Source organism: Oncorhynchus mykiss, chromosome 9 (assembly GCF_057628025.1).
Source record: "Oncorhynchus mykiss isolate SJ-2025 chromosome 9, ASM5762802v1, whole genome shotgun sequence".
In the NCBI taxonomy this organism is placed as follows: domain Eukaryota; kingdom Metazoa; phylum Chordata; class Actinopteri; order Salmoniformes; family Salmonidae; genus Oncorhynchus; species Oncorhynchus mykiss.
This window is the reverse complement of record NC_143030.1, coordinates 25,167,357-25,181,857: the sequence shown is the minus strand read 5'-3', so window position 1 is coordinate 25,181,857 and position 14,501 is coordinate 25,167,357. Positions and strand designations below refer to the sequence as shown.

The following is a 14,501-nucleotide window of genomic DNA, read 5'->3' as shown; positions in this document are numbered from 1 at the left end:
TTCTGCAGTGGCGGAAGGATGGGTACTTAGTGCACTGCACCATTTGAATCAAGGCCTTGGCTCAGTTTCAAGTGGAAAAGCCTTTACATCGGACCATAGTGTGAGTTTATTTTCACCTCTCATTGGAATCTTTCCCTCTCATTAACTGTAACATAAACTACATTAAAGCCTTGTGTCAGAAGTCCGACAAAAAGCAAATTACTTATACGTCAAAGTTGCAAAAAGGGTTTGAACTATGCTGTTTTTGAGGCAGAGTGAATGAGTGAGTGAGTGAGGTAACGGGAGAGAAAGAAAGTTAGAGAGAGAGATAAAGAGAATGGGAGAGAGTGAAAGAAAGGTGGTAAAAGAGACGACATGGAAAGAGAGAAAATGTTTGAAATAGAGCACTCACTATCACGTATGCTAACCTATTCGGACAACGATAGGCCGGCGGGGATGTTAGCCCTATAGATTTCCAATCAACGTTGGGAGGATTGGAGTGAAACATGTGAAAAAGGTATAGGCGTTTTGGCCTGGGAACACAGATAGCCCCGGTACACTTCACTGAGACGAAGGCTTTACACCATTAACCACTCTGCAGCCCCAAGGTACTCCCTTCCCAACACGTAAATGTGCTGTACTGGGATCAGTGAAATGTTCCTCCCCCAGAGTGAGACCAAAGAACAGGCTCCAGGCCAGGTGTCCTAACACAGTGATATGGAGAGAGAATGACACGTGTGAACTTACTATCTATTAGATGTGGACACGGACACACTATAGTACATACAAACTGTATACTCATGTGAACACACTCACTCTCTCACACACACACACACACACACACACACACACACACACACACACACACACACACACACACACACACACACACACACACACACACACAGCTTCAAGAATATAAGGGCTTTTATGAGTTTCAGACACTGTAAGGACCTACTCAGACACAGCCATGTATCCAGTCATAGGCAGAGGAGCCTTTGGCATTTCAAGGGGAGGCATCGGGCCCTGATACAATCTGGTGACGTCTTGCTCTCCCAAATGTATTTTTATATTTTTTCTGTTTTCTTCACAAATATATCAAAGTGTAGCACCCATAACTGTCTATGTGCCTGCATCTTATATGCATACCGTGGTTGATACATTTATTATTAAATATTGTTAATAAGGTTGCTAAAATGAGACACGTTCGGCTCGGGAGGATATCCGCTAAACCATTCTGATCCGGGGCCTCTTAATAGGAGGTGAGGTTGTCGTCATGCATCTGACTAATTAGCCCAGCGTAGGTTATTAAGCCGCTAATTGATTGGATGTGATGCCTCTTCAACCAAACTGGCAAGGGGGAAAAACTATTTTTTGCAGCTCCTCCACTCCCCCACTCCTGCAGCTCCTCCACTCCCATACTCCTGCATCTCCCCCACTCCTGCAGCTCCTCCACTCCCCCACTCATGCAGCTCCTCCACTCCCCCACTCCTGCAGCGCCTCCACTCCCCCACTCCTGCAGCTCCTCCACTAACAACAGCAACAGCAAAGTGGAGGAGCTGCATGAGTGGAGGAGCTGCAGGAGTGGGGGAGTGGAGGAGCTGCAGGAGTGGAGGAGCTGCAGGAGTGGGGGAGTGGAGGAGCTGCAGGAGCTGCAGGAGTGGAGGAGCTGCAGGAGTGGAGGAGCTGCAGGAGTGGGGGAGTGGAGGAGCTGCAGGGCTCCTGCAGCTCCTCCACTCCCCCACTCCTGCAGCTCCTCCACTCCCCCACTCCTGCAGCTCCTCCACTCCCCCACTCCTGCAGCTCCTCCACCCCTGCAGCTCCTCCTCTCCCCCACTCCTGCAGCTCCAAGTGAAGGGTTGGGATTCCTATCATCTCAACTGACATTCCAACGCCATCATATCTTGAATGTACCATACAAGTAGCTAGGGCATACAGAACAGTATGAACCACCACATAAAACAATAAGTGTTAAGACTTCTTACCCGAAAAGAGAAAAGTCTACTAAAAACAGAATCCTTCATCCCTCCAATTCCTAACTGGCCCTCTGTGTTCTAAAGCAGTTCAAATGACCACCTTGGGAGTTTGCTTCCACTGGACAACTACTTACCTCAGGGGGCTGGCCTCAGTGAACCTCACAACATAACTGACACTGACCTGGAGGGAAAAGAAATGTCACCTGCATGATGTGTGCCATAAATACCGTGTGCCTTCCATATTGAAACATAGTCTTTCTTCTGGGTGATTCACGGTTGCACCTATCCTTCTGGTATAAGCTAGGCTAAGAGTTTCTGCTGTAGCGCTAATCAAGTTCTTGATCATTTATTCAGATCAAGGATTCACTTTCAACACAAAGTTAAGTTTTCAAATGATCATAATCTGGTGAGTGGAACTGTGTTTTGTTATTGCAGTGTGGTTGCTGTTGTTAGCCATCTCTTTCAAAATAGCTTATGTGTGTGAAATATTGTTGCAGTTAAACTTTAGATCACCCGTTACTTTGTGTATTGAACATGAACATATTTTTGGAATGGGAAGTAATAGTTGTACATTTCGATTGGTAAATGTTTAGCCTAATGGTTGTGTTTTTGTGTTCTTATGATTGAGACCTACTGGCTTATTATGTCCTAATGAATGGACTGCTTATTCTTTAACATCATGCTGTGTGTGACTGCTGTCTTTCTATCAGTCTATGTGTTTTACAGAAAGTGCGCTCTCCAACATGGAGTGCACCGCGTATTACGGTCGCTGTCCTTTTAGCATCAGGGGCCTGTCACACTCTGTGACACTGTAGTCACTTTTGGTGATAGTGGGATGGTGACGTCGTTAGGCTACCATGGGTTGTGAAAGCAGTGTGGCTCGTTGCTGTTGGTAGCATTGTCAGTGCGGGTGCCGTCTCTGTGTGAGTGGCAGGCCGAAGCATGGCTCAACCTCAGGCCTGTTTCATTTAGTTGGGTGCATTAGGCCTAAGTGATGCTATGTTTCTGTTATTTCTCTTGATTTTGGAGTTTGGAAGAAACATGTTAAAATACGTTTTTCCTCCACTGAAGGTCCAATAGCCACGATTCGCCACCGTAATGTACTAACAATTGATCATCCACATTGATGTACCCACTATTTGAAAACCACAAGACAGTATCCTTTACTCTGTAACAGGAATACTTATTTAACGGTAAAGCACATCCATTCAAGCTAGTGACCAAATCCAATAATCCCAAAGGCTCTATCTATTAATTGCACAGTCGCTCTAATGACGTCGCGCAACATCTGTATTGTTACAGGGTGCTCTGGCATACGGAGGGGTTATCCACTTTAGCATATGCCAGCATGCTAAACGCTGTGCCAAGCGTAACCCAGGCATACGCAGAACAGCTGGCATTGTGTTTGGCTCACCGGCTGATCACGGCATCAAAGGCATACTAGAGGGTTCTGTGTGAAACCTGGCCATTTGTGCTCTCTTACTGGGAGCATCCAGTTCAAATCAGGCTTTATATTCCATCTTTGACAGACAAACATGCCAAAACCTGAGGTAAAATCTGTCCAAATTCATTTCAATTTAGGTTTGAATTGGGTGTGTATTGTGAATGGGAAAAAACAATCCATTTGGATTGTGAAGAGACTTGGTCAGTTGTCAGTCAAGAGGGCGCACCATAACCATTTGGCTATTTGGTTTTGTGTTCTGGAGGTTTTGTTCTGTCAATACCTTTTCTCTTGGATTCGAATGCCTCAGAGTGGCTAAATTGCCCCTCCATTATCAAGTCAATGTCTCTTGGAGACGTAAGTGCACTTAAAAATAGCATTAGCGCCCGAGGCTAGCCCTTAATTACGGTATGTGCATCTGAGCATGCACAATGCCTCTGTATTGTAAGAAAAAGTTCAGTTTCTTAGTCTTTCTATGTGTATGTGAGGGTCAAGGAGCTTTGGGGATCGGCCTAACCTTTGTATGGTACTCTGACCTTAAGTGGATGGCCAAATTACAGCATTCCATAGCAAGGCTAAGAGCATCATGTAACGGACTGCCAGGGGGTTTCTACAAGACAAAGCAGAATTCCTAGCGTAAATGGCCAATGCACAGTGTCCTATGGAGTAATTACATTATAAAGTAACGACTTGATTGTGAAGCACAGAGTTTGTAGAGTACAGTACTTCTACTGGAGAAAACTATGATTACTGCTTATTCCTTTATGATAGTGAAGCCCTGGTAGCGGATAGCTACTCCGAAGGCCACGGTAACATTGTGCTTAATTACGTTTCCATTGTCTTGTGATCTGATTGCGTGCGACTGAACCACAGGTTTGTAATTTAACACAGTTGTTGAGGAGGGTTCTGGAGCCTTTGGTGTTTTCTAACCCATATTTGTGCTGTGAACATGGTCACATGGTCAGAGTGGAATGGACTCAATTTAAATCAAATTACCATGCAGGCAAATTAAGCTGTGGAATTTAATTTGAACTGTTGTAAAAATGCTAATTTCAGAACAGCCTGGAAGCCCATATGCAAATACAACACTATTTTACAATAATTCATATTAGGGGAGGCAAGCATAAAACACAATTTACAACCCCCTGACATCTGGGAATACAGTATCATTAGCCCTAAGTCTAGCTAGGAGGTGCGGCTCAGTGTGCTCACATGAGCCTGTGTGTGTGTGTGTGTGTGTGTTCATGCGTGCGTGCGTGCGTGTGTGTACATGCCTGACAGAAGGTCTATGAATGTGTGGCTCTATGGATGAATATAAATTGAGTTAAAAGCATCGAGTTAATGACCATTGACATATACACTCCATAAAAAGATGTCTAATTTTGGAGAAAAACACCATATTATTCCATAATCTATTCATATACTGACACTGACCCTGACAGCCATCCGAGTGACACAGTGACGTGGTCGGGCTTGAGCCCTATGATAATGCCCGTGAATAACAACAATATGGGAAAGTCTGTTCCTCACAGTGCACTGAGGAATTATATTGCACATTATGTTCGCCACAGAGCCGCGCACAATTTGACCTCTGCATGGAAACGCACTAGTCTGTCTCCTGATTCTACTTGAGCCATCAGAACCTGGCAAGAGCACTTTCATTTGTTGGTGTAGGATGCAGCCAGCGTAACAAATGTATGTAATTCCCCACGTTATTGTTCTCCCTTTCTCTCTCTCTCCCTTCTATTCTCACTCCACACGCAACGGCTTGAGCGAAGAGAGTAAAAGAAAGAGAGAGGGAGAGATGGACGGATGAATAAATAGATGGAGAGTATTTGCTTTTCCACTTTCCATGTAGTTAATCAAGGGCTACGCCAGAGGGAAAGATAGAGTGTTCTGCATCCCAAATGGCACCATATTCCCTTCCTTTGACCAGGGCCCATAGGTGCCATTTGGGATGCATCCTGTGAGTGAACGCGTGTGTGAAGGACAGTCAGATAGAGTTTTGGGGACGAAAGCGGTTCGAGTGTTTCCAGATGTCCGGGGGAACCCGTCGATACTTATTCGACGCATTAAAAGAGGAGCGTTCACTCCACTGGGATACAACATGCCATCCGTCATTAGTGGAGAGCATCAATTAAACCAGCATTAGGCACCAGGGTGACTTAGTTTGTATTTCAAATAGCACCCTATTCCCTATATAGTGCACTACTTTTGACTAGGGTCCATAGAGCGATTGATTTAGGAGGGATTTAAAGCAACAAGTCACATATGACCTAAGTAGTTGCTCAATAAACGAACAGGAAAACCCATTCCTACTCTGAAGGAGTGATCTTCGGGAGTGTATCAATGATCAATAATGATCAATGGATTGTCAATATGTGTCTAGCTGCAGTGAGGAAGGGTCCAGAGAGGACAAACAAACAAGCACAAAGGCAAAACCATTAGACTTCTAACAACCTCCAGGGCTTGTTGTGTTTTGTTTGGTTCTGTTTGTTTGCTAGGAATGCTGGGGAGGCAAACAGTCATTGCATTAAATGTCGCTAGTGAATCACTGAGCTGTTCAGTTCTGGGCCCTGGTCAAAATTGAAAGGATATATAATATAGAGGTACCTAGGGCTGGATTAGAAATTGTTTGTCCGAAATGCCATCCTCTTCCCTATATAGTGCATTTTTGACCAGGGCCCATAGAGGCTTTGATCAAAAGTAGTGTACCGAATAGGATGCTATTTGTGACGTAGACATGGGTTTGAGGGAACTGAACAGCTCAGTGATTCACTAGCGACATTTAATGCAACGACTTATGTGTTTCAGACATAAGGAAGTGGATGGCTGCAAACTTTCTACTTTTAAACTCGGACAAAACAGAGATGCTTGTTCTAGGTCCCAAGAAACAAAGAGATCTTCTGTTGAATCGGACAATTATTCTTAATGGTTGTACAGTCGTTTCAAATAAAACTGTGAAGGACCTCGGCGTTACTCTGGACCCTGATCTCTCTTTTGAAGAACATATCAAAAAAACATATAAATGACCATGCTGGTCATTTATGAACATTTGAACATCATGTTCTGTTACAATCTCCACCCGGCACAGCCAGAAGAGGACTGGCCACCCCACATAGCCTGGTTCCTCTCTTGGTTTCTTCCTAGGTTTTGGCCTTTCTAGGGAGTTTTTCCTAGCCACCGTGCTTTTACACCTGCATTGCTTGTTGTTTGGGGGTTTAGGCTGGGTTTCTGTACAGCACTTTGAGATATCAGCTGATGTACGAAGGGCTATATAAATACATTTGATTTGATTTGTTTGCCTCACCAGCATTCCAAGCAAACAAACAGAACCAAACAAAACACAACAAGCCCTGGAGGTTGTTAGAAGTCTAATGGTTTTGCCTTTGTGCTTGTTTGTTTGTCCTCTCTGGACCCTTCCTCACTGCAGCTAGACACATATTGACGATCCATGGATCATTATTGATCATTGAAACACTCCCGAAGATCCCTCCTTCAGAGTAGGAATGGGTTTCTCTGTTTGTCTATTATGCCATTGTTCAACCAGAGAAACAGCACGGTTGTTTGGCTCCACCACCGGCGTCCCCCCATCTCACCCCGGGGCTCATCAGGGAAAATAATGCCCTCTTTCAATAGTCCGAGCCCAATTTGCCACATCAACTAAAGCAATAGCCTCAACTCCACATAGGCACAGTCCTATGCCAACAAAAGGCCCTTTCTATCCATGCCTATCCACATGTTAACCAAACAAAGCATTGCCATATAGCATTTGTCCGTGTTAGCATCGTTAGCGCCAAAACCCCAAACCCTCCCTATGTGTGTGCTTGCCTGTCCGGGGACATATTTTTCCCGCCTTTGCGGGAGAGGTTAGGGCAGCCAGCCGGACATGGGCACACAGGACTGGCTTCGAGGATGGTGCCATCTGTTGAGCAGGCCGAGTCAGCCATTTTCACCCTCTCACGTGTCTCATATCCTCCACCATATCTCCTCGCCTGCGGGGCTAACACACCCCAGTTGGGCTAACACACTGCACTGACGGAGGCATTCAGCTTCCCTTCTTCCTCTATGGGGTTTTAGAGTGTTAAAATGAGGAGGTTGGTGGTGGGAGGGGGTTATTCGGTTGGTATTTTGGTCTTTCCTCTCACGGCTAGTGCAGTATTGGGGAGAGTCCTAAGGCTGAGCTGAGCAGCTGAAGTGTTTATGCAGATGCAGTGGAACACTAGAGAGAAAATGGATGCAGTCACTGGCATGGAGCTAACACAGAGGCTAAAAAGCAATGGAGAGAGAGAGAGAGACAGAGAGAGAGAGAGAGAGAGAGAGAGAGAGAGAGAGAGAGAGAGAGAGAGAGAGAAGGAATATCCGCAATAAAGGGTCTATAGCAACAAAGAATAAAGGTGGAGAGAAGAGAGAGCTGAATATAGCTGTTTATATCTGATTATAAACTGGATGGTTCGAGCCCTGAATGCTGATTGGCTGAAAGCCAATGGTATATCAGACCTTATTCTATGGGTATGACAAAACCTTCATTTCCCTGCTCTATTTACATTGGTAACCAGTTTATAATAGCAATGTTTGTGGTATATTGCCAAAATACCATGACTAAGGGCTGTATCAAGGCACTCTGCGTTGCGTCATGCATATGAACAGCCCGTAGTCATGGTATATTGGCCATATACCACACCCCCTCTGGCCTTATTGCTTAAATATAGCAGTATACAGCTGAATATAGCTGGATATATCTAAATATAGCTGGATATAGTTGAATATAGCTGGATATAGCTAAATATAGCTGGATATAGCTGAATATAGCTGAATATAGCTGGATATAGTTTGATATAGCTAAATATAACTGGATATAGCTGAATATAGCTGGATATAGCTAAATATAGCTGAACATAGCTGGATATTGCTAAATATAGCTGGATATAGTTGAATATAGCTGGATATAGTTGAATATAGCTGGATATAGCTAAATATAGCTGAATGTAGCTGGATATAGCTGGATATAGCTAGATATAGCTGAATATAGCTGGATATAGCTGAATATAGCTGGATATAGCTGAATATAGCTAGATATAGCTGGATATAGCTGAATATAGCTGGATATAGCTGGATATAGCTAAATATAGCTGGATATAGCTAAATATAGCTGGATATAGCTGAAAATAGTTGAATATAGCTGGATATAGCTGAATATAGCTGGATATAGCTGAATATAGCTGGATATAGCTGGATATAGCTGAATGTAGCTGGATATAGCTAAATATAGCTGGATATAGCTGAAAATAGCTGGACATAGCTGAATATAGCTGGATATAGCTGGATATAGTTGAATATATATATTGCTGGATATACTCTGCGTTGCGTCATGCATATGAACAGCCCGTAGTCATGGTATATTGGCCATATACCACACCCCCTCTGGCCTTATTGCTTAAATATAGCAGGATACAGCTGAATATAGCTGGATATAGCTAAATATAGCTGGATATAGTTGAATATAGCTGGATATAGCTAAATATAGCTGGATATAGCTGAATATAGCTGAATATAGCTGGATATAGTTTGATATAGCTAAATATAACTGGATATAGCTGAATATAGCTGGATATAGCTAAATATAGCTGAACATAGCTGGATATTGCTAAATATAGCTGGATATAGTTGAATATAGCTGGATATGGTTGAATATAGCTGGATATAGCTAAATATAGCTGAATGTAGCTGGATATAGCTGGATATAGCTAGATATAGCTGGATATAGCTGAATATAGCTGGATATAGCTGAATATAGCTGGATATAGCTGGATATAGCTAAATATAGCTGGATATAGCTAAATATAGCTGGATATAGCTGAAAATAGCTGAATATAGCTGGATATAGCTGAATATAGCTGGATATAGCTGAATATAGCTGGATATAGCTGGATATAGCTGAATGTAGCTGGATATAGCTAAATATAGCTGGATATAGCTGAAAATAGCTGGACATAGCTGAATATAGCTGGATATAGCTGGATATAGTTGAATATAGCTGGATATAGCTAGATATAGCTGGATATAGCTGAATATAGCTGGATATAGCTGGATATTGCTAAATATAGCTGGATATAGCTAAATATAGCTGGATATAGCTGAAAATAGCTGAATATAGCTGGATATAGCTGGATATAGCTGAATATAGCTGGATATAGCTGAATATAGCTGGATATAGCTGGATATAGCTGAATGTAGCTGGATATAGCTAAATATAGCTGGATATAGCTGAAAATAGCTGGATATAGCTGAATATAGCTGGATATAGCTGAATATAGCTGAATATAGCTGGATATAGTTTGATATAGCTAAATATAACTGGATATAGCTGAATATAGCTGGATATAGCTAAATATAGCTGAACATAGCTGGATATTGCTAAATATAGCTAGATATAGTTGAATATAGCTGGATATAGTTGAATATAGCTGGATATAGCTAAATATAGCTGGATATAGTTGAATATAGCTGGATATAGCTAGATATAGCTGGATATAGCTGAATATAGCTGGATATCGCTGGATATTGCTAAATATAGCTGGATATAGCTAAATATAGCTGGATATAGCTGGATATAGCTGGATATAGCTGAATGTAGCTGGATATAGCTAAATATAGCTGGATATAGCTGAAAATAGCTGGATATAGCTGAATATAGCTGAATATAGCTGGATATAGTTTGATATAGCTAAATATAACTGGATATAGCTGAATATAGCTGGATATAGCTAAATATAGCTGAACATAGCTGGATATTGCTAAATATAGCTGGATATAGTTGAATATAGCTGGATATAGCTAAATATAGCTGGATATAGTTGAATATAGCTGGATATAGCTAGATATAGCTGGATATAGCTGAATATAGCTGGATATAGCTGGATATAGCTAAATATAGCTGGATATAGCTAAATATAGCTGGATATAGCTAAATATAGCTGGATATAGCTGAAAATAGCTGAATATAGCTGGATATAGCTGAATATAGCTGGATATAGCTGAATATAGCTGGATATAGCTAAATATAGCTGGATATAGCTGAAAATAGCTGGATATAGCTGGATATTGCTAAATATAGCTGGATATAGCAGGATATACCTGGATATAGCAGGATATAGCTGGATATAGCAGGATGAAGCTGGATTGAGCAGGATGTATTTGGATATAGCTGAGAGAAGACATAATCCCTGAGAAAATATGTACTACTTCAAATTGGTCTGGATCTCCATTCTCTTACACCTCAGCTATGGACACTGGCCTGTCATCCAACCCCCTATCCCCAACCCCCTCTCTCCTCTGTTACTCAGTCATTGCTGGACTGCCGTCACCTTCCCTCACGGTCAGTTTGTTTTGGCTTGGAAATGATAAACCAGCACAGCTGTCCAAAGGGCTATCAGATCAGCTGTTAGCACGCAGACAGCAACAGGGAGAGAAAGGAAGGTGGGGATTTAGGGGTTAGGATGGCCAAGTGCATTTGTGGTTGTCTCATGGGTTACATCTGTGCTCAAATTCCCCCGTGGAATGCCCACTGGCGACTCGAGTTTGGATGTCTGATAGTTGGCTTTCCTTTATTTTCTTTTGCATGACACATTAGTCATAGCACCTAAACTACAAGTGCATGGTGACATAGTCCATGTTCATGGTCTATTCTATTCTATATGATTGCTAGTTGTGCTCAATAGAAAGCACATAAACTGCTGCTATGATTAAAATGGCCAAGTCAATAAAAACCTAGACACACCTGAAGTGACAATTTACTTTTCCATTCATCTCTCTCACTGTGAAATATATGCAGTGGGAGGGGAAAATTGAGATGGGAGAAAATGAAACAGATTGCAGCGAACATTTCTCAACCAAAAGTTTCGAGTCTCGCCCATCAATTTCTCTTTTTCTGCTCCCTCGTCTGTGACCTTGGGAGGACACTCCGCTATTCAAACACATTCAAGCTGAAGAGGGAGATTCCTGCGGTGTGAAGGGTGTAATAAAACTTTTATTCACCTGCACCTGCTTCCTGGAACGTAGTGATTAATGGGAAGCGGTGTTAAGCAGAGAAAACGGAGTAGGATAAACTCACTGGAGTCTGAAACCTGTTGTGACACCTCAGTGCTCAGATTTCAACTCCAAACATCCAATGTCTTTTTGTGGTGATATATATGGTTATCTCCATATAGGATAAGAATGTAGAGGAATGGACTTATGGCCATGGCCTTGTACTCATCAGGGTGTTGGGTAGAGAGAGAGAGAGAGAGAGAGAGAGAGAGAGAGAGTGCTGTGTTTTTGTGTGTGTATGACTGTTAGTGTGTGTATGTGACAATGAGATAAGACCACTTACAAGAGACATCTCTCATCCCTACAGTGGCACGAACTGAAGAGAAAGAGAGGACGAGAAGAAGTGACGAAAAGTGACACTTACTTTCGGCATCGGCGAGAAGGAGGAGCAGACCCAGGACGAGCAGTGCGGGTCTAGCTATGTGCATCATGGGACAGCTTGGCACCAGCATGCTTTGGCAGCCTCAGTGGTGCTGGCTCACAGAGCTCTGTGAGTCAGTCTGGTCTGACTTCTCAGATGCAGGATATTCACAGCCTGCGGGGGGAGAGAGGGAGTGGGGGAGAGAGGGAGGAAAGGAGAGAGGAGAGGGAAAGAGAGTGAGGGCATGAATGAAACAAAGTGGTTTGGCTTCTCGTACTTTATCTATCTAGTGCACATTTCTGACATACCCACACAGACTCAGTAGGTTCTGACAGCTAAAGAGGAGAGAGGGTGATGTGCTCGCAGGCTATATTCGGACACTTCGGAACGCATGTTAGTGTGCGTACGTCCACACGCACGTACACAGATGAAAGGGCTCACTAACGCACTCGCAGCAAGAATTTGCACACATGCTCTAATCAAATTAACTATCTGTTTGTGATCATCACTGTTACATGTCAGACTTTTACATAATTTGCTAAATCATTTACTGATACCATGTGCTATGTAGAATGTAAAAAAAAATAGGTTCTGAGATGTACATACAGAAAACTCACACATTCAACATGCTAGCAGGGGAATCCTAACCTCCTAAACCGTCCCTGGAGAACCATATAGCTGGCCATTCAATTCACAGCACCTAATGTCTCCTTTCGTTCTTTTTTGAGCGTATGGTGAGACAGTAACATATTGGTGGATTTCTCTCCAGAGACCAGTGCTATCCATAAACTATGTAGTGACAAAATGCCACCATTGTTCTTAGTACCCTTAAAACCATTCAGCTCCACCTCATATTTATGCCCGTCTTACACCAGAAGCTGAAGCTTTAATAGCTTTAAGTGTCTCCAAATGGGATTAGGACAAAAGAGAACGCAACAAATCTATACAGTTTGATGGAGTAAGCTAGCGTTAGCCAAACTTATACTGTATGCAACCAACACCTCCTTTATCAAGCACTGCTTGAAGTACACATTAAATCTGTATGACCAAGGTTAGGCTTGTGTTCCCTCTCATGTTTCGCCACCCCTTCTTTTATCAAAAGCCGCTATGTGGATGGGGTAATTGATCTGACAGAGCATGATAGCATTAGCAAGTAGCCCACTCGATTCCGTGTCATGAATTTGCAAAAGCCCGTGCTTAATCCATAGTGACTGACACGTTTTGGTGGTCATGAATTTCTGGACTCTTCTGGTAGCTAATCCGCTCCATGAGCTCTGGTGACACACAGTGTATTAGCATTAGCATGCTAACCAGTTAGCATGATAGCCTAGCATGGGAGGAGGCTATTATCTGAGACAGACGGTGCATTCCAATATACACATTTTCCAAGTAGGTCTGCACAGATTATATAATGTGGATTTGGTTCCTGAGATGTAAAACACTTTTCCAGGCATTGTAGATATCTAATCAGTATGTAGATCTGTGCTTAAAATGTGTATTTGGAACGCAAACAAAATGGTTGAACTTGCTTGAGGTACACTGACGCTGAGAGCCTTCACGCTTCTTCAGACGGACACATAATTTGACCTCTGACCTCTTAGACAGTTTGACATTTAGCAGAGAAGCACCGAATGCTAGCTAACAGATAGTATTGACTATTAGCGCATTAGCCACACCACAGGCGCAGACAGAGCACTGTTTACCCTCACAAACGCATTAGAGGTATCGCATAATCCTTTTATACACGGGGCTCATTCGTCCGGCTATTTATCTGATGATTTATAAACAAATAAAACATCCAGAAAACCAAAAGTGCAATCAGTGTGGTAGACGATGACAAAGTACCTCATTTCCCTGCTACCCATCTCCCCGCCTCTCTCTCCCTGTTTCTCCCCCTTTTATTCCTTCAGCTGTAGCCTGTAAATGGCAGAAAAGACAGGGAGATAGTGCACCTGTCACACTCCATTTGTGTCGTGGGGAGATAGACGTGACTACCTGTCTCAGAGTGCCGTGAGGCCTGTGGTGGCCGTGAGGCGAACAGAATCAATTTGAAGCAATCTTAACCTACAGTACGCACCCGCGCGCACACACACACACACACACACACACAATGGCTCACATACATGTACACATACACTGTCATACACATACACATAATTTCTGCATGACTAGTATTTATAGTGCATTCTATTCCATAACACTGTTTAAGGATAGGGATATCACTGAAGTGCAATCCATAGTAAGCAACGACAGAAACAGAAAGCTCCTCTAATCAAGGTCACTGACGTCTTTTTTATTTATTTATTTACCTTTATTTAACTAGGCAAGGCAGTTTAGAACAACTTCTTATTTTCAATGACGGCCTAGGAACAGTGGGTTAACTGCCTGTTCAGGGGCAGAACGACAGATTTGTACCTTGTCAGCTCAGGGATTTGAACTTGCAACCTTCCGGTTACTAATCCAACGCTCTAACCACTAGGCTACCCTGCCGCGCCACGTCTTCCCTGACTTTTGCTTTGCATGCGAAATCTGGGTTGATAGCCTTTGAGTTAATTAATGTAGTGTGAATTTCCATAATGACATGACATTAGGAGTCCTCACTATACACAGTACTCAGCAGCCTTCCCTTCCTTTCACTTCCTCCCTCCACTTCCCT

At 42.9% G+C, this 14,501-nt stretch overlaps 1 protein-coding gene across 22 annotated transcripts in view; it reads right to left on the bottom strand.

Annotated features, from left to right (window-relative positions):
- The window catches only part of LOC110531736 (receptor-type tyrosine-protein phosphatase delta), a 614,032-nt gene that overhangs the window by 142,603 nt on the left and 456,928 nt on the right, over window positions 1-14,501 (bottom strand). For all 22 annotated transcript variants that reach the window (XM_090183809.1, XM_090183811.1, XM_090183808.1 and 19 more), the window contains one exon: window positions 11,849-12,019. In XM_090183809.1, coding sequence (XP_090039935.1) covers window positions 11,849-11,936 — 88 coding nt within the window. In that variant the 5' untranslated portion in view covers window positions 11,937-12,019. The remainder of the gene's footprint in view (window positions 1-11,848; window positions 12,020-14,501) is intronic.